The following is a 25,306-nucleotide window of genomic DNA, read 5'->3' as shown; positions in this document are numbered from 1 at the left end:
GTGTGTGTGTCTGTGTCGTCGTCGTCGTCGTCTTGCACAATTTTTAATTCGATGACCGTTACAGGGAAATGTGCAGGGAAATTAATTTAAAAGTTGCCAACTTAAAATTTTAACTTGGCGGTTTTTTTTTGTATTATAAAATCGAACAACAACGTGTATCGTGACACGTGTTTAAAAACTTATTTAAAACCGCGCGCGCGCTTTTTTTTGTTGTTGTTGTTGTACGTTTGTTTGTGATATTGATGACCGTGATTAATGTCAACCTTGAAATAATTTTTAACAAACGATTCCGATACGGATTTCGATATTCGTCGATGTTTGTCTGTTTGTTTGTTTGTTTGTTTGTTCGTTCGCTTTTTTTTTTATTTTTAAATTTTATAATAATTATTATTATTAATTTTTTTTAAATGTTTACGTGGCAAAAAAAAAAATTTCCCCGTTTTTCTGCCATTTTTCTTTTTTTTTTTTTTTGTAAATAAATATGGCGTCTTGAAAATTTTTTTTTAAATAATATTTTTTCTCTTTCGATTTAATAATAATAATAATAATTATTAAAAAATTATAGTATCGCCAACGGTGGCGAAAAAAAACGTTACCTTTAAATTATTTCGCGGTTTTTTTTAAAAAAAAAAAATAAAATAAAATTCATACCTCCATTTTTTTTTTTTTGGATTCCAGCGAAATATCAAAATGAAATTTTCCGTTATTTATCAAATCTTTGTTTCCTCCATTTTGTTCCCACAAGCAGCACATTCGCTTTGTTTTTTTGGAAATATCATTCGTAACTGGAAAAAAAATTATTATTATTATTATTAGTCCAAACAAATAACGGTCAGGTATGCAAAAAAAAAAAAAAAAAAAATTTTGAATGTTTTCGAATATCGATCAATGGTACAAAAATCACGAGTGCCATTTTTTTTTTTTTTTTTTTTTTTACAAAACCGAACCATATCAAATCTTAACTATTTCTCAGAGGTCGATGACCTCTATCCGACGTATTATTTTAAAATGTCGGACGAAGAAAAAAATACCTTTGCAATTAAAAAAAAAAAAAATTAAAACCCTATAGATTTACGATTAGTCTTTTTTATATTTTAAATTAAAATTTCTTTGTTTAAAAGTGTGTGTGTGCGTGTGCGTGCGTGTGCGTGCGTTTATTGAATGAACAACGAAAAACGTTGATAAGGGGATATAGAAGGTAGCTACTACCAGGTACGCGTTATTTGTTAAAAGACCAAGATTCCAGACGAGAAACCAGACGTCTTAGACACGTTACAGCCTTCATTATTGATTTCTCCAGCATTGCCAGGACTTGCAACGTTGTCGTTTTTCTCCATCTTGAACTACCTCTTTTTCTCTTTCTTTCTTTCTCTCTCTCTCTTTCTCTCTCCTTTATTTCTCTTTCTTTCTCTTTCTTTCTTCTTTATTTCTCTTTCTTTTAACGTTATCACTTTCTCGCTTTCTTATCCTGGGCTCATTTTTTTTTCAAACGGCCAAATCTGAATTTTCCTTTTTTTTTGTTCGCAAGAAAAATCAAAATGATGATGATGATGATGATGAATATTTTAATGTATTGTTTAATTCACCGCAGAAAAATTTTTTTTTATTTTTACAGCTTCCTTTCGTTTTTTTTCTTTTTTTTCTTTTCTTCTCATTTCTAATTTTTCATTGTTTTATAATAATTCAAATTATAAATAATTAATAATAAAATGAATTTTCTTCTGCTTTCTCTTTCTTTCTTTTTTTTTTTTTTTTTTTGTTAAAAAAAATTTTTATTTTTTTTTTCCTCGGACCAAAAAAATTTATGAGAAAATGTTTAAAAAAAAAAAAATTGAAAAATTTTATGAAATCGTACATGAGGTAAATAAAAAACAAACAACAACAACAACAAACAAACAAACAAAAGTTTTACTTGTATACGTTTGTTTGTTTGTTGTAAAATTTTAAACACGTGATTAAATAATTTTTCTTTTGGGTGAAAAGAGAGACAATATGTCTGGTCAAATGTAAAAATAAATTTTTCATTTCACGTTATTGTCAAAATTAATTTTAAGTAATTAGTCAGTCTGTCAGTCAATCAATCAATCAATCAATCATTCAGTCATTCGCGACCGTTATTAAAAATTTAAATTCGTAACGAAAAACTCACGGGGAAAAAAAATTTTATAATTTAACGTAAGAAAAATATCAGGTACCTAAGTTTTTTTTTGGCATTTTCTCCTTCTTAAAAAAAAGCGCAATTATTACCAACCGTCGTCTGAATTCCCTGTAAAACATTTCAAATAATAATAATAATAATAATAATAATGATAATGATAATAATTTTTCGTTAGTATTAAAATTTTTCAATAATTCAAAGGTAATAAAAAAAAATTTCCAACGAGAATCGTATTAATTTTTGCCATTATTAAACGAAACCTTTTTCCTCCCCCTCTCCATCCTTCTCCCCCTCCCTGTTTTTACAATTAAAAATTTGTAAGTTATTATTATTATTATTATTATTATTACTTGTTACATTTGACGTGAATTATGCGATACGATTAAGTTTTATATCGAAAAGAAGAAATAAAAGAAAAAAAGGGTAAAAGTTTATATTTTATACCAAAGTCAAATTTTTGCATATCTTTTGAAAAAAGGAAAAAAAAAGGAAAAAAAAAGGAAAAAAAGGAAAAAAAAGGAATAAAAAAAGTTTTGCGAAAAAAAATGTAATAAAAGAAAAATAAATTTTATTGAGCTTAGAAGTGAAAGTAAAAAAAAAAAAAGTTTTCCTTTTTTCCTTTTAGGGAAAGGTGAAAGAAAGAGGAGGAGGATGAAGAGGAGGAGAAAGAAAGAAATATACATTTTTTTTTATATTTGATTTCACGCCGCGAAACACATTTGATTAAATTAAAATATAATAATTTCCATACACGCTAAAAAACCGGGAATTTTATCCAAAAAAAAAAAAAAAAGAAAATCGGGACCGATTTCCTTATCCAGATTTTCTCCTACTTTTAAATAATAATAATAATAATAATAAACACAAACACGCCTCTCTTATCTTATTTCAATATCAATTTTTTTGGCAATAACAAAAACAAGGTGAGAGAGCTCGTAACGACGCAAGGTCAATGACATTTATAATTATTATTATTATTATTATTACGGATGCTGGATACATTCGCGTGAAATTTTTTTTTATTAAACGAGAGAGAGAGAGAGAGAGAGAGAGTGAGGGGGAGTTCACCCCTCCTCAACCACCCACTTCCTACTTCGTCAGATGAAGAAAAATAAACAAACCGAATGAATTAACTTCAAAAAAAAAAATTTTTTATTTTTATTTTTTCGTTTTCCTTTCCCCCCACACTTCGCCAACTCGATTTATTACCTTTGAATTTCTAGAAAGATGAAGAAAAAAGAAAGCCGTGATGGTGGTGGTGGTGGGGAGGGGGGGAAATGGGAAAGGTGGGGGTAGGTCAGGGATATGAAAGAAGTTTTATTGCCACTTTTTTTTTTTTTTACTTTTTTTTTTTCGTAAACGATTTAAAAGGGGAGAAAGAGAAAGAAAAAGAAAGAGAGAGAGAGGGGGGAGAAAAAAAGAAAGAGAGAAAGAGAGAGGGGGGAAGAGAAAGAGAAAAAGAGAGAGAGGAAAAAAACATTATTTAACTTTTTCTATTAAGAAAGAAAAATAAAAATAAAAAAAAAAAAACAAAAAAAAAAGTTTAGAATAAAAGCAAATTGTAAAAAAAAAGTGTGGGGGGAAGTGGGGAGGTAAAACGTAATAAATTTTCCACGTTTCGAATTATTACCCTGAGTTGATAATTAACAAATTTCACTTATTATTATTATTATTATTATTATTATTATTATTATTATTATTATTATTATTATTACGCGTTTTTAAAAAAAAATTTCCCTAAGAAAAAAAAAAAATTCGCACACCTGGAAAAATATTTTCCGAATTTTCCCATTTATCGTCGTTATCAAAAATTATTATCACGAATTTTTCTGGAATTTTCAGAAATAACTCGATACGTTTTTTTTTGGGGGGGAAGGGGGGGAGGTACCTAAAATATTTTTCATTACGTGTGAGTAATAATCGATCGATCGATCGATCAATATTACATCACGTAACGTATATCGATTACATTTATAATAATGACGTCAAATCTTTCCGTTTATAAAAATCAATCAAATTTAAATAATGATGATGATAATAATAATAATAATAATAATAATAATAATAATAATAATAATAATAATAATAATAATAATAATAATAATAATAATAATAATAGTCGATAAATCAAATAAATAATTAAAAAATTGAGGAGGTGAGGCGGAGAGAGAGAGACAGAGAGAGAGAGAGAGAAAGAAAAAAACTTACGACAATATGGCAATGAATTGATCAAAAGAAAAAAAAAAAAAAATTGAGAATGACTTATTCCTTATCAAAAATTATGTATACTGATAAGGACGCGTATGTCGCGTATTCAGACGACAGATTAAATTTAAAAAAAAAAAAAAATTATTCAAGCACGAAATTTATATGTACGTATGTAAATACGAAAAAAAGTTTATTTTTAATCGAATCGAATCGTTTTTTCAATTTCGATTTCAATTTCCGCCATTTTGTGTTTAAAAAAAAAAAAATTTTTTTTAAAATTTCGAACGAACGAAAAAAAAAAAAAAAAACTTACGATGAACTCATTTTTTATCAATAATTATTAAATAAAATTATTAAACGTATGTACTCCCCCCCCCCCAAAAAAAAATAAGTTAATAATAATGAGTTTGATAAATTGATTTTTTGGTAGTTTTTAAAATAACTCACCAGAGATTTTCCTCCGTCCGTGAAATTTGTAATTTTTTTTTTTTTTTTGTAAGGGTTGCCAACAAAAAAAAAAAAAATCGAGTGAAAGAAATTTTTTCAACGAGAGACGACGACTATTTTTGCTTCATTGTAAAATTATCCGCCATATTTGTTTTGGGTAGACAAAAAAAAAAAAAAAAAATTTTTTTTCTAATTTTACGTGACATTTTCCCCCTTCTTTTTATCGAAAATTTTCCACGTACGAAAAACCTAAAAAAATAATAATAATAATTTTAATAATTAAACATTATTTTTTTTTTTTAATAAAATTTTTTTTTGTACGAACCTTTTAAAAGGGGAAAACCTAAAAAAAAAAAAATGGATGAAAATATACCATAAAAATAAATTACAAACCTGAAATTTTTTTTTTTTTTTTCAATTATAACTGTAAGACAGACAGACAGAAAACAAAATGGTTGTCAAAAGAAAAAAAAAAATCACGAAAAAATCAAATAAATTAATTAATACATCTTTTTCTTTCTTTCTCCCTACCCCCCCAAAAAAATAAAAATCCAACAAAATCGAAATTTTTTTTTTACGTGGTTTTAGAATTTTTTTTTTTAATTTCAACTTACGGTCGTTTTTTCGGGTACGTTTTACACACACACACACACAAACAAAAAAATTTTTTTTTTTTTTTGTATTAAAAATATCTTCTTATTTTTTTTATCACTAGAATAACCTCTCTCTATCTCTATCTCTCTCTCTCTTTCCCCCCGAACGATTTTTTTTTCTTTTCCCCCTTCTTCCTTCTCCCCATTTATTTTATAATAATAATAATAATAATAGTAATTAAAATAAATTAAATTTAAATTAAAAAATTAAAATTCACTTTTTTAGGGGAGAAAAAAAAAATAAAAATAAAAATCGGGAAGAAAGAGAGAGAGGAAACGAATTCAACACAAACGACAAAAGTATGTTAGAATCGAATGTAACTGACCTGCCTCAATTGGAAGTGCATTGCCCCAGCCGCCGCGCAACACGGTTTTCAAACAGTTCAATGTTAAAACGGTATAAACGACCTCAAGGTGAAACGAAATGAAAAAAAAAAAAAAATTCGCTCTCGACTGTAACAAAAAAAAGAGGAAAAATTTAAATTTAATAATAATAATAATAATAATTTCCACGTAAATTTTTCCCTTTTTTTTTCAACCCTTAACTTAAGGGGGGATTTTATTCGTGAAGAAAAAAAATAAATGAAAATTTCTATCGAGAAGATAAAAAAAAAAAAAAAAAATTTTTTTCAAAATGGCGGATTACCCGCCGTATGAATAAATGTAATGAATTATACGCATAATAAGGGATGATTATTATTATTATTATTATTTTTATTTTCACCCCGTGATTGGTTTAAAACAAAAAAAAAAAAAAATCGTTCTTGGATTTTTTTAAGTCAACGACATAAAGATTATGCATTGAATCCGTTTGACCGAAGGACGAATAAAAAATGATGTTAACGACCGCCGCCGCCATTGCCGCCGCCGCCGCCACCGCCGCCGTTTACAACCTCCCATTGCCAAATTTCTTTCATTTTTTTTTTTTTTTTTTTTTTAGGTATATATTTTCAGGTTCGATAATTTTTTATAATTTGTTCCAGACTGGCGAATTCGTCTGATTTTTTTTTTTTTTTGTTTAATTCTTGTTCCTTATTGTTTAACGTTTTTTTCCTTAATGATAATAATAATAATAAGTTTTTGAATACCTTAAAATCTTCCATCTCTCTCTGTCACATAGCATCGTGCGATTTTAAATTTTTTAAAAAAATTCCAACAGCTAAATGATATTTAGATTGTTAACTTCTTTTTTTCCCATCTCTCTCTCTCTCTCTCTCTCTCTCCTCTTCTTCATCCTTTACCGATCCCTATCTCTCTCTCTCTCTCTCTCTTCTCGTTGTTTATATCACTGATTTAATATCGCGATTTAAATTAACATCAAAAAAAAAAAAATATATAAACTGATGTGAGAGTCTCCGTCTCCGACAAAAATAGAATCAATGGATTTTATTACACGTTTGTTTTTTTTTTTTTTCCTTAACAAAAAAATCGTGGAAGGAGAAACATAAGTAAAGCTTTAACGATGATCTCTGTTGCCGACGACCGTGAGCCGGGTTACTATTGGTTTAAGTATGGTAGGTCAGGTACGATCGACTACCACGACGAATAAGTTAGGCTCGGTCGGTTTTTTTACCAGGTTTGCCTTGAATTTTGTTGAATGAGTTCGTTGGCCATTTGGAACGAGAAGGAAAATTAAAAAATTTTTTTTTTTTTGTTCTCATTGATTTTTGTCCGCCCGTGTGTGTGTGTTGGTATGATAGGCCCTTCCTTTACATTTTCATCTTCCGCGTCCGTCTGAACATTTAAATAATTAGAGACCGTGTCGCGTTCAGAAATTATAAGCATAAAACTAATTTTATTTAATGACGCAAAACTAAAAATGTTTTAAATTATTATTAACAAATGGAACAGACGCATCCTCCATGAACTTTTTCCTTACTGACACGACGCACTCGGTGTAATTAAGTAATAATCGTTCTAATTGATATAAACTAACGGAATTTCCTTTTTTCCAGAGTTTTGACATTTTTTTTTAAACCGTTGCAAAAAAAAAAAAAAATCTTCTTAAGAGAAAGTTAAATTTTTTTCTTCTGCTTTTGAGAAGCATTCTTTTCGTAATTCTCCGTGATTTGAAAGTGACTCAGCACATGTTACATGTTGGATAACGTTTTTTCTTCTTTTCCTTTTCGTCGCCATTGTTATTATTATTTGTTGTTGTTGATTAATCGATACCTAAGAGAAAAAAGGAAGGAAAAAAAAAAAAAATTTTCCCAATCGATTTCCCCCGGGAAATTTTCTTTTTCCCGACAAAAAATATTTAAAGTTTAAATTTAAACATTTTCGGTTGTAAAATTTGTAGATGAATCGTTTCGATAATAAACTCGATTTAGACGCAATGCCAAATTCGTAAAAATTTTGTTTCAAGAGGAAACAACAAAAACAACAACAACATCAACAAACAACAACCGAGTTCTTGTGGGCGAAGAAAACCATAATTTAAATAAATTGTTTATATCGTCCTTGGAAAAAAAAAAAAAAAAAAAAAAAAAAAAAAGCTTTGATACGACGGATTAACAAAAAATTTTTTTTTTTTTTTTTTTTTTTTTTAGAAATTCGTGAAAATAAAAAAAAACAATATGGCGGCGGAAAACATGTCACGTTGGGATTTTGTCTTTTTTTAAAAATTAATTCCACGACGAAATTCAAATGAAATAAAAATTCACACTGCAGAATAAATAAAAAGAGAGAGAGAGAGAGAACGAAATCGTCGTTATAACGTAATAACCCACGTTTTCCAATATCCCGATGACCTCAGAGCCTTAAGACAAAAAAAAAAAAAAAATTTAATTGCCACACTTCAGACGTCTGAAATAATAATAATGATAATAATAATACTAATACTTATTATTATTATTATTATTATTAGTATTAAATTACTCAAACTGCAATGAAAAGGCAATCGAAAATGATATGAATATCATTCTTATTTCACGAATGATTTTCAACGGTTTTAAATTTATTATTATTATTATTATTATTATTATTATTATCATCATTATTATTATTAATAAAAAAGTTTTAAAAACAAAAAATGTCAAACCTATTTAAAAAAAACCTTTTAAAAAAATGTATATATATCGTCGTTAATGGTGACAGGTGAAGGACTAAAACTTTTCGCGTGACGTATTTCCCCCCCCCCGTTTGTATGTTTGTACGAACGACAATGTATCGACAAAAGAAAAAAAAAATTCGATGCATATTATCGAAAAAAAGAAGATCGAAAAGGGTTTGTCGAAAACGATAGAGAGAGAGAGAGAGAGAGAGAGAGAGAGAGAGAGAGCGATGAACTCTGTCGCCATTATGCAACCCGGTAAAAATCAATTAATAAAAAAAAAAAAAATTATTTAAAAAATTTGTCGCCGATACGTCGGCGTCGATTTAAAAAAAAAAAAAAAAAAAAAAATGGCCGACAGGTACGAATAATTAAAAAAAAATTTTCCGAAATTTTACAGATCGGGTAAACATTGATCAAAACGTGATTTGAAATGGGAGGAGGGGAGGGGTTAATGGAGGAGGAGGATGAAAGAGGGGGGGGAGCGAGTAAAAGTAAAAACTATATTGATCGACAATAATGAAAAAAAAAAAAAAAAATTTTCTTTCTTTCCTTTTTTTTTCTTTCTTGAATGGATCGATTGATTTTCCTTTCCGGAGAAAACATAATAATAATAATAATAATAACGATTTTGTTTATGCCTTATCACAAGGTTGAAAACGTGACACGGAATATATATTGATAAGACCTTATTTTTCATCTCACTACCATCGAAAATTTTATTTTAAATTCTATCGGAAAATTTTTTTCCATTTTTTTTTTTTTTTGGTTTTTCTTTTGTTTTAGAAAACGTCGAGTTAAAGAAAATGATAATAATAATAATAATAATAAGTAAAAATTTTTTGTTATTAAATTAGGAAATTGTTATTAGAGATTTTCTAAAACGAATCCATAACATACAAATTATTATTATTATTATTAGGGTCTGCAAATTTTTTTTTTGTTGTAGTGGCAATAGAAAAATTTTTCTTAAAAAAAGATGATGCCATCATCAAAGAATTATAAATAGTAATAAATCTACTCTGAGTTATTATTTATTAAAGTCTATTTAACAAAAAAAAAATTTTGCAATTGAGGTGATTAGGGGTTATCCGTGTGTGTGAGAGAGAAAGAGAGAAAGAAAATCATTTCACTCCCGTTTATTTTGTTTGAACGTAATTAAAATAACATTGGAAAACTATTAAATAAGCTCATTAATGAGGTAACGGTCAATAAAATGAAAGTCAGATAGGATGACGTATAAATAATTACGTCATCAACATCATCAACATTAACTAAAGCATATATAATTCGATAAAACGTGTATCGTCGAAATTTTTTCTATTAAGAAAAAGACATTTCACTTTTACTCGCTTTAATCGTGTCGTGTCAATAGAATTTATAAAAACAAAACAGGTTTAATAAATTTAAATGTACGTATACAATGGTTATAATTGATATCGTTTCCTGGGGGTGGGGGAGGGGAAGAGGGGAAGAGGGAAAACTTTTCTTTTTTTAAAAAAGGAAAATTTCTCTCCGAAAGAAAATGTTTAGATGATGATGATGATGATGATGATAATGATAATAATTAAAAGCTTAAGGTTCTTTACCCCGACGAACGGGCAGCCGTTCCTTCTTTAAAATCGCGAATCGTTTGTTTAGCATTCGAAATGAGATTATTAAAGGAGTTCGAAAAGAGTGAAAATAAACCGGAGCAAATTATTCGTCACGATTTCTTTTTGTTTTGATTTCAGTTTTAAACAGAATCAACTGCCGTTAACTTAACAAATGCCAAAAATACTAAACATCGACAAAGGATATAACAAACAACAGACAACAACAGTCAGTCATCGTATTCAACAACAACAAACAAACAACAACAAAAAAATTAATCATAAAAATTGCACACATACGACAAACAAACGATTTACTACCTCGCCCTTTACTCCTCCCCTCCCCTCCCCGTATTTAAAGAAATAATTTTTTTTTACTAAATATTTTAGCGAAAGTACAAAAAAAAAAAGCCGCATTACGGATTAGGTTCACCGCCATCTTGTAATAAAATAACTTAATTAATTTCTTATTTCCCCCCACCCCAAAAAAAAAGGATAAAAAACAAAGGAACGAAATAATTTTTTTGTTTTTTTTTTTTTTTTGCGTCCTACGTAAAATAATCTCTTTAAAATAATAATAATAATGATAATGATAATTTTTTTTAAATTTTTGAAAATGCTTAACGTTAAATTAATTATTATTAACGTGGTTTTAAAATGTTTATAGTAAAAAAAAAAAAAAAAACAGTTATGTTTCATTAGTTTTCCAGATAACATCGAGTTTTCAATGATAAGAACAAACATTTGTGATACGTGTTGTTATAATAAACATTATCATAATTCGAAATTTCCCGCGCATTTTTACATTTTCCCTACATTTTCCACACATTCTACCCTACCAACACTCGTCATTTAAAACAATTTGAACCCGGAGAATCCGTCGCAACAAATTTAACGTAACGTTAATAATAATAATAATAATAATAATAATAATATATTTTAAGTTGTGTAATAAATACGAAAAGGCCGAATATCGCATTCTCAGAAAGTGATACAACTGCCACACTAACATTATAATTCAAGGTTACGTAAATAATCCCTGATTCGGATCGAAAATCGTTTTTTTTTTTTTTTTTTTTTTTTAAATAAAATAATAATAATAATAATTCAATACTTTTAAGATTTTTTTATAAAACCGACACAATGTTTTAAAAATATTTGCGTGTGTTTTTCAAAAAAAAAACATGCCAGTAGCAAATTGGGAAAAGGGGGAGAGAGGGGGGAGAAAGAAATATATAAAAAAATTTACTTGTACAAAAACAAACGAGCAAATATTTTTTTTTTTTTTTTCGATACGTGAAAAATAACGAAAGTGTATTATTATTATTATTATTATTATTATTATTATTATTATTATTATTATTTAATCGGGTCATTAGAAAACTTAAACGTTATTTTGATGAACGATTATGTAATCGTAATATCATCGACGATTCGATTTAAAAAAAAAAAAAAATGAGAAAAAAATTAAAAAAAAACAAAATACGTCGTATGATTCAAGAGAAAGAATTTTACTTTTGTTTCAAAACATTGTTTCAGAACATTGTTTCAAAAATTTTTATAACCGCGTTAATTTTGAATTCGTAGGAGGGGAAAAAAACACGAAAACGACAAAAATATCGTTAATTTTTCTTTCGAAAATTTTCTACGTATTTCTATCGTCGTCCGATTATTTATAGTTAATACTACGTCAAAGCATTTAAAAACATAATAATAATAATAATTATTATTAAACAATAATATTAAAAGATTTCAACGTGTCAATAAAAAATAAAAAAATTTTAGGCGTTTGAAAATTGGAATTTTGAAAAAAAAAAAAAAAAAAAAAAAATGACAAAAGCCAAAATAATCCAACAACATCCCATCTCACTGGGTCATCACACCAAAATCAGAACAAACAATTGTTTAAATTCTGGCTCATTTATTTCCCCCCCCCCTCGTCCCCCACCCAAAAAAAAAATAAAAAAATTCAGTCAATCCTTGGCCTTAAACTTGTGTTGAAAACAAAACATTTTTTTTTTTTTTAAATTTAAATTATTTTTAAATAAACGAATTTTTGATCGGATAATAAAAATTTAAAAATGGCGGAATAGGACCTTAGAATAACAACCGACGCCCTTATTTGGTAAAAACATATAAATTTTTTTTTTTGCAAAACGTATATTCATCATCATCACGATTCACAACAAAAGTCGATGTTTAAAAAAATGTCGTGGAAGTAGTCGGGTAGAAAGAAACTTAAACCTCACGTAAAAAAGGTAAACGCGAATTTTATGAAAAGGTAACAAATCTCACATTCACAAGAAAGGGTTGAAAATAAAACAACAGAAAGAGTAGAAACCTGTTATAAAGTTACGTTTTGCATAAATGTTCCTTTAATGTTTTGTTAAAATTTTGCAATTTGCATTTCTTAAAATATGATATATGATGACGTTAAGTATTCAATTTTTTTTTTTTTTTTCCTTTTATTTTTCTTTTTATTTTTTATATTTATGTTTAGCATATGTTCGCGATCGTTAAACAAAACGTGGTTGGTACCACTTTTTTCTTATAACCTCTACCATTAAATACTTATATTAATACGAGAATAAAGAAGATTTTAATATTCGTGCAAAAAAAAAAAAAGAAAAGTTTTCCTTTTAAAAACATGATTGAATTTAACATGAGATTAATTATGGGTCACAGACACTCGTTTCCCCTCCCCCTCCCCGCTCCCTTCTTCCTCCGTTTCCCTTACGGAAATTTAAATTAATGCCACGTTTTGATCTCATCCAATTAATTATTATTTAAATGCATTTACCTTATTTTTCCTTCCCAACGATTAAGTGTGATCCTGTTTTTCCTTGTGTCCTCCATTTTTTTTTTTTTTTTTGGAAAGTCCACCCACCACGTTTTCTGAAATGATATCATTTATTATTATTATTAATTAATATAAAAAAAAATGGCGGTTCGGATAGGGAGAGAAAATAACAAAAATCTATTCGGATTTAATAAAAAAAAAAAAAATTATAAATAATGAACAAAATAAATTTAAAATTCATAACAACCTTAAAACGATAATAAGTTTAAAAATGAACGACTCACCACCTTTTGCAAAATAATAATAATAATAATAATAATAAAACTGAAAAAGAAAATTCAAACAATTTTTTTTTTTTTCTGTTGAATAAGAAGACTGTGAAAAAAAACCTGAATGATTAGAATTAGGTCAGAAGAAAAAAAAGAAAAAAAAAAATTTGCCCATTCGTTAAAACATTTTGAATTTAAAATTAGATTTAATTCAATGAGGGTAAGCTAATTTATTATTTGACTACCGGTTTTCATAAATTCTGTTGCATGGTTGTTGTTGCTGTTGCTGTGTCCAAGAATCTTCACACGTACAATTGTATTAAAGAAAAAGAAGAAGAAGGGTTAAAATTTGCAAAAAAAAAAAAATTATAAGCTCTTTCTTTTTTGCAAATTCTTCCTTTTGTCCTCTTCCTCCTCCTCCTCCTTCTTCTTCTTTTTCTTTCGTTGATGAAAAGGAACAAAAAAAAAGTTGTGTTTTAAAATTAAATTAAATATAACATCCCTTTTTGGTTTTGTTGTTCAATGTTCTGATGAATATAATAATAAAAAAGGAAAAAAAATCAGCAGGTTTCATCTTTCACCATCACCATCACCAGCTAACCAGTTATTTGGTTTTTTATAAAAAAAAAGAACTCAGCTTCCAGAAATAACTTGATTGTATTACATTGATCTTGTTAAATGTTTTTTTTTTTTTTGCTGCAAGATTCCCATTGGAAACATTTTCACAAACCACTTTTCCTCGTTAAATGTTTTACATGATTTCATATTGAGTAGGAAATGCGTTGCGGTTTCAAAAACTTTAAAAACAAGCAAGTGATGTTGTGTCACAGTGAAAGTCTAACGGTTTGTTCCGGTTAAACATAATGGAAGGTTGTTTTTTTTTTTGCTCATGAATGAAACGTATATAAAAGAAAAATGCATAAATCACAAACAAGAAAATGCATCCATTGTTATCGAAACTCTACCGTGCAACAACAACAACAAAAGTTATTCATTCTTTTTTTTTTTTAATTCTACTCAAGTAAATTCGGTTGAATATTATTTCTCACATGTTTATGCATACACTTTGTGAGAAAAATAAAATGAGAATGGTTTTTTTTTTTTTTTTTAAAGCAGGTGATTTGCAAATTGATGCAAACTGCATTTCCTGTTCTTTAAAAAAAAAAAAAAAATCAAAATTCCGTTGGTGTTTGTTTGATAATTGTGAATGATGTAATTGTATTATTTGCAATTGTTGTTAAGCAACTTTATTATGCAGTACCGTATGAAAGAAAACGATATTAGTTGACGTGGCATTTGTTAAACGTTGAAAGTTATAACAGCTAACCATTCTCATTCATTATTATTATTATTATTATTATTTACTTGTAATCAATACAAGTTTCATGTAATTGTTGAAGTTATGCACCGATTTCTACCCGATTCTTCTGGAATAAATCCTTTAAAAATTAATCACGGTGGTATTATTTATATAATTTTTAAAGGTGTACTAAACAATATGATTCCCTTTTACGGGTATTTGTCTTTAAATCGATGAAAATTTATTTTCGAATTGATTTTAGTATGACTTCCGATGCTTCCATTATGTAGACGTCCAGGTAAATTATTATATTCCAACCTTTTTGGTCTTTTATTGTAATGTTTTTTCCATCAGTTCGAACATTTCAATTAGTTTACATCATTTTTTTAAATTATTGTCCTACAGTATGAATGTCCAGTGTATAAATGTCCAGTGTATGAATGTCCAATGTAAGAGTGTCCAGTGTATGGTCCTACTATCAGAATCAGGGATGTAATTTTATCATTTTTTGACTATCTCTTCTGCATCCACGAATGATACTCCATCGTTGGTGTTTCAAGTTTCATCAATGTCAGACATTTAAAAGGTTTCTTCTTGTCGGTCTCTAAGAATTACCTCTCCATAATTCCTATTATTATTATTGTTGTTGCTGTCGTTGGTGTTGTTGTTGTTGTTGTTGTCGTTGTTGCTGTTGTTTTTGTTGTTGTCGTCGTTGTTGTTGTTGTCGTTGTTATCGTTGTTGTTGTTGTCGTTGTTGTCTTTGTTGTTGTTATTGTCGTTGTTGTTGTTGTAGTTGTTGTCGTTGTTGTTTTCATTCAACCTTAAAGCATTCTAAACCTGATAACTTTCAGAATTGATGTTACATCATTAAAATAATGACAATGGAGTACATAAAATTTAATAAAAAAATTTTTTTTAATGAAAATTTCTTTTTCTCCCACCCATTCTTTTTGTTTTTCTCATATAATAATAATAATGATTAATCGTTTTTATAAAAATATTTCAATCATTGGTGATTGCTCAGTTATCAAATATTAACAAAAAGAAGAAAAAAAAGTCACATGGTACTTTTATAAATGTATATAAATAATTTTTATTCGTATGTAAATAATTTTGGTGGTGGTTTGACCATTAGGAAAAAATAAAAAGAATTGAAAATAATAAAAGAAAAAAAAAAAAAAAAAATTTTTTTTTTTTTTGCAAAACGGTGTGGTGGCATTTAGGCGGAGTCATAATTGAAAAGGGAAAAAATTCATTCATGAAATAACAATATCTGATTGGAAGAAAAGTAACCCCCATTTTTATATATATGTATTTAAAAACTTCATCATCATCACTGCCTTCTTTTAACTATTGAAAAGAATAATAGAATAGAGAAAAATGAGAAGAAGAAAAAAATAATAATAATATTAATCTTACCATTATTTTCCATAAGAAATCATATTGAATTTGAATTTTCACTTTTCTCAATCAATATGATTAATATGTATATATATTTTCAAAGATGTTGCCTGTAAAAAAAAGAGAAAAAAAAACGTTAAAATATTATTATTATTATTATTAGAATTAAAAATAATGAAAAGGTAGACTGAGAGAATTTTTTATTAATCAACACAACTTGTTGATAATTCATACATTTTATAAAAGAGAGTATTAAATTACTTAAAACATAACAAAAGTAAGTGAAAACTATTCAAGGCAAATAATAATTTGGGTCCTCATATAAATAATTCTAAGAAAAATTTGATATTTAATTTAGAAGCTATGAAAGCACTTTATGCCACACATTAACACACAGATACCCTCCCCCCCCCCGTTTTTTTTTATCAAGTTTTTTTTTGCATGTCCAAGCACATAACCTTTTACTCATAATGATAATTTTTAACTTTAATAATTATGTTTTGTTTTAAGTGTGTCTGAGTTTCATGTTAGTTGTGTTGTTTAGTTGTCTAATGTAAAATCATTTTTTTATGTATTAATTTATTTAAATTGTTAAAAATTATCTTTTTGAATTAATAACCGTTTAATAAAAGTTTAATTATAATGTTATTATTTTATGTATGTGATATTCTTTATTAACGTTTAATATATATGATTAAATTTAATGCATTCCTTTTATATAATTTAAGTTTCAAACGTTTTTAAATTGACCAATTGAGGTCTGTGTGGTATTCACACACATACCAGGTTGTAATATCAGGTTGGCAAATAAGTAAATCAGGATTTCACAAATGGTATAGTTGATACATTTTTGCACCAAAGAGAACTTTTTACATGTTAGTTCTGTACCTTTCAGTATCAACATTTGATTGAATTGTTAAATTGTATGAAAGGATTTTTCTTTGGAAGAGTGCACTGGAGGTCCAGTGGATGATGAAATAAGGCTATCATGAATAATGACAACGTTTTGAGGAAATGATCCTGGTCTAGGCAAGGCTACACAGGCACCTGAAAAGGAATACTGGTATCAGTTTGGTGAGATTACAAAGGCATTGTATACTTTGAGCTGCTGGAACAAAATCAAACCATAAATTCAGAGGTTTACATTAGACAATTGAGCTAACCAATAGAAAAGGAATTGGAGAAGAGATTTTTGGTCATATAAGTAAAGAGTTTTATGAAAAAGGGATAATGATACCACTTGGAAAATGGTAAAAGGTTATTGTTAATAATGGCATTACATTAAAATAATATTTTGTGATTAATGGGTCGTTTTTTGTTTCCTTAAAAAATCTACAATAGTACTTACTTGCCAGCCTAATGGTACATTATGTCAATTATACTTTTTACATACTTTAATTTAATTACATATATATTAAAATGTGATGTAATGTGTGTTATTATTAAAAAGAAAAACTTAAAAGTTATGATTTTGAATATTTGTCGCGATGTAAAATATTTTTAATATGAATTTAGACACAAGAAACAGAATTCAAAATGGCGAAAGAGTTACCTTAAATTTAGGTGAATATATTTATCGATTACTATTGATTTATATAATGAAATTCTTACATGTTTGAAGTGATTTTTGCCGCCGACGAATATCTGTACATAATCGAATCTATTTATCACAAAATAAAAACCGATTGACCGGATGTATTTAGATTTTTTTAAAAAAATTTCACGAACGAACGCTACCACTGAAACTGAAGAAAACGCCGCGAAAATTTTTTTGTAGGTTGGCCAAAAAAACGTCATTCCTTACGATCGTGGCATCAGAAGGATGATCACTAAAATTACGTTTATTTATCTTTTTTTTTTGTATAAACGTTTGCTGACATTGAAAAAAGTTTTTTTTTTTTTTTTTTAATTGTTAATGACGTTATTATTTAAAGGAAATAGTTTTAATTGTAAAATTTATTTAATATAATATTAATACGTCGGGAAATCGTTACTCGTTATTTATCAAATCGCGTTTAAATCGCGTGTAATTTACGTATCAATAATCGTTCGATTAAATATTTAAAATCGCGAAAAAAAACATGGCGACCGATGATGTTCTTTATAAAATCGTAACGATCAAATTTTATTTATTACTTTTGTAGTCATTTCTCATTTCAATACGTGATTTTATACTTTGTAATCATTATTACAACGTGATCGCCATGTTTGTTTTTTTATACCTAAAATATTAAGAAAAAGAAATAAATCAGGTAATTAAAAATATTTTCTTTGACTTTATGTAGAACGCCGTGAGATTGACACGTTTGTTTATTGATTGATTTTATTATTGATTTATTTTTCCAATAATTACGGATGATATTTTTATGATTTGGTTTTGTTTTGATATTTAAATATATGTATATATATGTATATAGTTTGTACAAAATTTGTCGCCTAATAACTATTTATTTAGTTCTTTTTTGTTGACGTAGTCTGTATATATCGTTTTTAGGTGGTGCGACAAAATCTTCATCATCGGAATCTTCGTTTCTTTGGGTTTTTCGCTTTTTTCTCATAAAACTAGGTACTCCATCTTCAACGAGCCAGTGAACCGATTTTGCTAAATCGAACAATTTAATATCTGAACTATTGTTTTCTCCGTTCGGTGGTTGAGCTGTAATTTACAAATTATTTTTTTATTTATTAGTTTATTTTCGTCTGCGTTTCTTTCTCCGAAACGATTGTATAATTTTTAACCTTTGTCCGGAAGCTGAATCCTATTAAACACTTCCATGAGGTATTCGACGTGAACGAATGGTCCGATAAATTTCGTAGCTGGTGGAATGATTGAACATAAGTGTACTGCTGCCGGAGGCATTGGAAAAGTACCACCGGGTACCACGTGATCCCCGGGTAAAACGTTTATTTTAGGTTTGAAGGGTATCATTTGAGAGAAATCGGGTCTCGCGAGAAGTTCTCTCTGATCGTCTGAATCTCTTATGAAATTATGATGACCCGCCGAATGGAATGCTCTCGTCGTTTTCGCGACTTCATTGTAACCTATGGACCTGGAAAATAAACGATTACATACAATGAACGACATTTCACCTCCGCGTCAATCAAAAATCAAAATTCGATTGATTTACTTGAGTTCTGCCGCCGAACACGGGTACAAATCCAAAAATTTATATCTATCAACTAATTGTGCCGTTTCCTTTCCCTCGAATTCTTTTATTCCCTGTAGTACGGCACACCGTCTTTTTTCAACTTTTACAATCGACGTCAAATCTCCTATATTTGACTCGAATTCTAAAAACCTATTCCAAATATCCACGGATTTTTCAGCGTCTAACGAACCCGATGATAAAATTCTTTCGAATAAAACCCGCGTGTTATTATCCTCTGAAACAATTATTATTATTATTATTAAACGTTCTTTATGATAAGTTTTTTTTTTTTTCCCCCCTCTTAAAACCTTATTACCGTTTAAATGAGATAAATAATCGATGTAACTCCGAACGTAATCCGGATTGTCGCCAAATTTTTTCAATCCCAATTCGAATATCCTAAATGCGATATTTTTATCTTTGCTACAATAGTATTCCATTAGAGCAGACGCTACAAATATGTGATAATTTGATCTCGAATCTTCTCTCGCTCTTTTAAATACCATACGAGCACTTTTAATACCTTCGGCTCGCCTTGCAAATTTCATGTATTGTACGTAAGCCTAAAAATTAATTTAATTTAATTTAACAAAAAAAAAAAATCCGATTTCCGTTCACTTTTTTCCCGTCAGAGAACATCACGCTCACCAATGTCGGATCGATTTCGGGTATGTCTAAAAATTTCGAATAAATTTGATGTACTTTTTCGTATTTGTGTCTACCCTCTTCGAAATCTGCATATGCAAAATAAAGTAACATGTTTTTGCTTAGCACTCCGGTTATCGCTCTTTCGTATATGTTGGCCGCTTCGTCGGAAAATATTTTAACGGCGTTGACGTCCTGAAAATGAATCAACACGTGAAATAGTAAAGGGGATAGAAGGGAATAATGGATTATTATCCCGCATCTCTTTCTCACTACTCACTCCCTTTTCCGTTAAAACTGCCGAACTTTGCTCTAAAAATTGAGCTGCTTCGTACCAAAAATCCGCATGATGACCTAAACATAACAAACACTGTTCGAAAGCAAACATGACTCTTCTCGTCACCAACGTCGTGTCTTCCGACCTGAGTGGATTCGATCTTTCCCACGTTATGTATTTTTTCCAAAGTTCAACCTGTGATGGACATCCACGGGAATAAATAATAAAAACCTTCCAGGTTTGTTAAATAGAAATTTTAAATTAATTAACCTGTTTAACTTCTTCGGGATGACCGGTTGGAGGAACGCTTGGAGCGTTTCTATTAATTCCCCTCGTCGTCAATTCAAACTCTTTTGATACTCTTCTTGAATTCATGTAATCCCTCGACCTTTCCATCGCCATCCTCTCCGCTATTATAGGATTAATATTTTGCTCGAACAGCATATAATCTTTCCATATTTGCTCTATTTGTAGCATTGGATTAACGACTGCTTTTTGATATACCTTGATTTATATAAAAAATTTCACAATTTTTTTATCAATTGTTTACCTTTATGCTTTATATTAAAATAAATTTCAAAACAAACAAACCTTTCTAACGGCTGTGATTTTTTGATTTTCAGCGTATGAACCTAAAGCTTCAACGGATTTTAAAAAGTTAACATAATCGTGCCAGATTGGAAACGAATGAATATCCATACCGATTTTATTTAATGCAAAATCGTACGCCTGTGCCATTTTCTTTTTGAAAAAATTATTCAAACAATAAAACAAAAAGTATTATTATTACACCGATATATTTTATTTAATTAATTTATTATTATTATTTGTTACTTGAATAAAAAAAAAAAAGAAGAAAAAAAACTACAAAAACTTTTTTTTTTTTTGGAAAATTTTTCCATTCATCCCTTCCGCATGATTTGAAAACCGTTATTCGAATAACCGTTTGAAAATAATTAAAACTCGATACTCTTCTCTCATTGGTCAATTCGATCGCGTGACGTAATTGAAAAAAAAAAAAAATAGAAAAATTTAAACCGAAAATTTAACGGTTTTATTAACGTTCTTTTTCCATTTTTTGATTTCACTTTCGCTAACGGTTTTTTTAAACAAAATATTTTGCGCATATAATTTATAGTACATCGAGTTATCACCGAGTGGATATTATCATAATATATATATACATACAAAATCATAAGAAAAAACATAAAAAATGCTTACGTCACAATTAAAACTTACTTGTATGTTTGTAATGACGATTTTGTTTCTTTAACATATTGAAGATAAAGCCTCCAGAGATCAATGTGTAATATTTTTATTAAACATCTTTGGAATAACTGAAAACAATAAAAAAAAAAAAAAGAAATTTTTTTCTAAATGCTATGAAATGTATTATCGTTGTGAAACAAACGATTGACAAAAAATAATTAATAATAATAATACTAATTCAATAAAAGAAAAATAAATTTTTGTATTATCAGTTTAAAAGACAATATTATTTACTAAATTTTTTTTGGTTGTTGTTGTTTTGATTGTACACCTTTATCATTATTATCTTATAATAAAATGTGCCATGTTTGTTTTATCAATTTTATATTTTATATGACTAACTGACTAATTTTTTTTTTGAAATTTTTTTTTTATATGAGTGAAAGCATGGTTTTAACAATTTCATTTTTTTCTCTTTAAGAATTGTTCACTATTATTTATCAAGTAAACTTTTTTTTAAAAATAATATTAATTAATATAAAAATATTAGTTAATGAATGCTTTGCCTTAATTATTTTCTTTAAAATAAATATTAATTTGGAAAAAAAAAAAAAAAAAAATTAAAAGATAATTTTTTTTTTTAGTATCATTATTAAAAATAACAAATTTTTAATAATTAATTTTATATATAAATATATTTTTTAAAAAGTAAAAATAATTAAAAAAAAAACTCTTTACAAAAAGTTTTCATTTATACTTTTTTTTTTTTTGAAATAACGGTTTTTGGTGTTCCATCCATTTCTGGTAAACGGAATAGTTAACAAAAAAACATTCGTTTCTTCATTTCCTTAGGCAATTCTTTAGAAACCTGTAATCCTCCATACTTTTTTTTTTTTAATAAAAACAAAATCGTTTTTCCACATTTAAAATTTATTTAACGATGTACATTTTTAATAAATAAAATAAGTTTAAAAAAAAAGAAAAAAAACATTCAATACTTTTATCACAACATTTTAACTTAAATAGAAAAAGTCACAGCCTACTAATAAAATCCGTTAAATAATTCAAAATGGCGCCCATCACTAGCCTGTTTTAAATTATTCTAATAAAGATAATTTCTTTCCCAATGAATAAAAAAAAAAAAAAAAAAAAAAAAAAAAAATTATACAAAAAAAAACAACATAATTAATTTATTCAAAAGCTTAATAAATAAATAATGAAATAAATAAATAATTATTCGATGGATATTTTTTTTTATTTATTAAAATACAAAAATTAATAATAAACCAAACGAAAACTTAGAAATCTAAATTACTTTAAAGTGGTATATATTTGTTTTTTTAATTCGACTTACCTGATAAAATAAGTAAAACCAAAAACACCTACCTTTGGTAATAATTGACCATTTTAAAGTACTTAAATATTTTTTTAAATTAAAGTTATAAAACTACACATAAAGTTTCGAATAGAGCATATAAGAATATCTTTTTAGGGGATCGCTCAAAACCGAGAGAAACTTATACTTACATACTTCGTACAAATATAAATATAAATTCGAGTTAAAGAATTTCAAGCAGGATGAAAAAAAAAAAAATTAAAATTTACTTCGACATATTATCTAACAAAAATAAATTAATTAATACCACAAAGTAAATGAGATTTTTCTTTACACCTTCAAATATTTTCACTTTAGAATAAAATGAATGCACTTTATCGAGAGAGAGAAAAACAAAAAAAGGGTTTAAAATCAAAGAAGTCTTTTTCTGATAATTTAACTTCGTTTTAAGAAAAATTCAATTCTTTCGAAATGTATATATGCACATACATAAACTCATATTACTAAAATTATAATTGTAAAAATTAATGAACATTATCAAAAAAAGGTTTTCTATTTGATTTTAATTTCTATAAAAATAAACTATTTTTTTTTTTTTTTGTCTAAATACAAAAAATATATTTTTTTTTTTAAATGTAATAAGGAAAAAAAAGTTATGATTGTGGATAGAATCACAACTGTTACTAAATATCATATTATATTTATGACAAAAGGTGGAAAAAACTATTAACAAATTATATATTAAAATAACACATACCTTTTCAACTTTTTCAAAATTTCGACCTTTCATCTGAAAATAAACGAGAAAAAAAAAATGTTTACAGAAACATGTTGAAAACAAAAAAATTTATAAAAATTACCTTTTATTTTTTACCTCTTGTTCTATGTAAATTTTCCAAAATCTTCCACAGGTTGGAAATGCTAATATTAACTGTTCATAAAATGGTCTCATTTCTCCAATCCATCTCACCATTGATTCTCTTAATAAAATGTTCCAAGAATCCAAATCATATGGATTTTTGTCGATAGCATTTTGTGCTTTGATTAACTTTTCATTTCCCCATTCCTATAAAAGTTAATTAAATACAAATGCAATTTATAAAATAATTATCAAACAACTCAATATTTAATTATTAATAAAAGTTAAAGTCAATGGTAAATAAATGTAAATTTTATAATATTATTAAGCATCGATTTAAAAATAAAAAAAAAATTTTTAAGTAATTAATTATGCACGGTAAAAATAAAAATTACTGTAAACATAATTTGTACATCAAAAAAAAAAAAAAAACCTAAACACGAGACGAAATTTGTTTACATCGATTTAAATAAAATAATTAAAAAGGTAATATAAATAAAATTTTAAAAAATAACTTCACTTACCACTTGTTGTTTTTCCTCTACCATTATTAGTACACGAATATATATATTTTTTCTTTTCTATTTCATATAAATATATTTTAATATTAACAACAAGCACAATATTATTCGCAGCAATTCGTTTGATCTTGTGCCACGACAATTTTTTATTGAAATTTCCGCCATTTTAGTTTGTCGTGTAAATTTCGGTTTTTTGGCGTAAAAACTCAAAGTTTTAGTAAAAAAAAAAATTAAATTTATAATTTATAGTTATAGTGCAAGAAGTTTTATTTATTAATATGTAAGTAAAGCTTATATCGTATTTAGAAATAAATTAAAATATCAAGTCAGATTATATAGATATATATATATTAATTAAAAATTCAAGTATTACAAAATACAAACTAATTATTACATTTAGAAATTAAATATTTTAAGTCAGACGATAATACGCGTATTAAAAAAAAAATTTAATGATAATCATATATTCGAATATAAATTAAAAAAAAAAAAAATTCAGATTTCATTTTATAAAATGGTAATATTATATATTATTATGAGGTACAAAACTTTGATAATTATTCAAAAATATATATATATATATATATATATATATATATAATTTTTGATACAAATAACGGTGACTAATATTCAATCAGTTTCTTTTTTTTTTTTTTCACTAAAATAAAACTAAATAAATGAATGAATGTATTAATCTTAGAAAAAAAAAAAAGTTAAAAATACTTATTAATGAGACATAATAATGAATAATCAATAAGAATTTATTTAACTTTTATTCATTCTGTTACCCCAGCCTCTTTTATGCGTATCTTTAAATTCATCCATTCTTCTTGTTTTATCCAAATATGTCGGGTCATCAGTCTCTATTTCATTTTCTTTTTGAATTTTTTCTGTTTCTTCTTGAGCTTTAACAACTTCAGGATCAGTCATTTCTTGTAAAACTTTACCGTGATTCGAACCATGAGCAGGAAATCTTAAAAACAAAAAAAAAAAAAAAAAAATTAACTTTCACATATTAAATATCGATGTGAATATTATTTTGGGTTACTTACATTCCTTCGGCAACTCTCTCTCTGTAAAATTCATCGACAGTCATTGTTGGTAAACTAGGATAACCAGCTCCGAAAACTTTTTTTTGTAATTCATTTCTAGTTATTATAATCGGTTTAAACGGTTTAACCGGATATTTGTCTTTATTTTCTTGAACGCTGAACGAAGTACCTCTAGCTCTAACTTCGGCTAAATGTTTTGCCAATGGTTTTTCTTGATGAATCAAATTCAATTCGTCTAAACTAACATTAACAATTTTTCTTATGTAAGTTAAGTAAAAATTTCTACATATTTCATCATCACCATCTTTATCAAGCAAAGACTTTAATCTTGTCAATTCCTCTTCCATTTCTTTGAGTTCTTTGTACTTTTTAATTTTT

At 27.0% G+C, this 25,306-nt stretch overlaps 2 protein-coding genes across 2 annotated transcripts in view; both read right to left on the bottom strand.

The window, feature by feature from the left end:
- Positions 1 to 18,327: 18,327 nt before the first annotated feature.
- On the bottom strand, positions 18,328 to 23,903 carry Phum_PHUM423840 (uncharacterized protein; the record flags this gene model as incomplete). Its single annotated transcript, XM_002429154.1, has 12 exons — positions 18,328 to 18,536; positions 18,620 to 18,930; positions 19,009 to 19,264; positions 19,346 to 19,592; positions 19,678 to 19,869; positions 19,955 to 20,146; positions 20,222 to 20,455; positions 20,543 to 20,692; positions 21,226 to 21,288; positions 23,254 to 23,286; positions 23,371 to 23,562; positions 23,880 to 23,903. 12 exons carry the CDS (start codon positions 23,901 to 23,903, stop codon positions 18,328 to 18,330), a joined length of 2,103 nt encoding a protein of 700 aa, XP_002429199.1.
- Positions 23,904 to 24,641: 738 nt separating this feature from the next.
- The window catches only part of Phum_PHUM423730 (Type 2A phosphatase-associated protein, putative), a gene marked incomplete at both ends in the record, with an annotated part of 1,439 nt that continues 774 nt past the window's right edge, over positions 24,642 to 25,306 (bottom strand). The window contains 2 exons of the mRNA XM_002429153.1: positions 24,642 to 24,849; positions 24,929 to 25,293. Of these exons, the coding sequence (XP_002429198.1) occupies positions 24,642 to 24,849; positions 24,929 to 25,293 (573 nt within the window). The remainder of the gene's footprint in view (positions 24,850 to 24,928; positions 25,294 to 25,306) is intronic.

Source organism: Pediculus humanus, genomic scaffold (genome assembly GCF_000006295.1).
Source record: "Pediculus humanus corporis 1103172108193 genomic scaffold, whole genome shotgun sequence".
NCBI lineage: Eukaryota > Metazoa > Arthropoda > Insecta > Psocodea > Pediculidae > Pediculus > Pediculus humanus.
The sequence above is the reverse complement of the archived record's forward strand: the minus strand, read 5'-3'. Positions and strand labels throughout refer to the sequence as shown.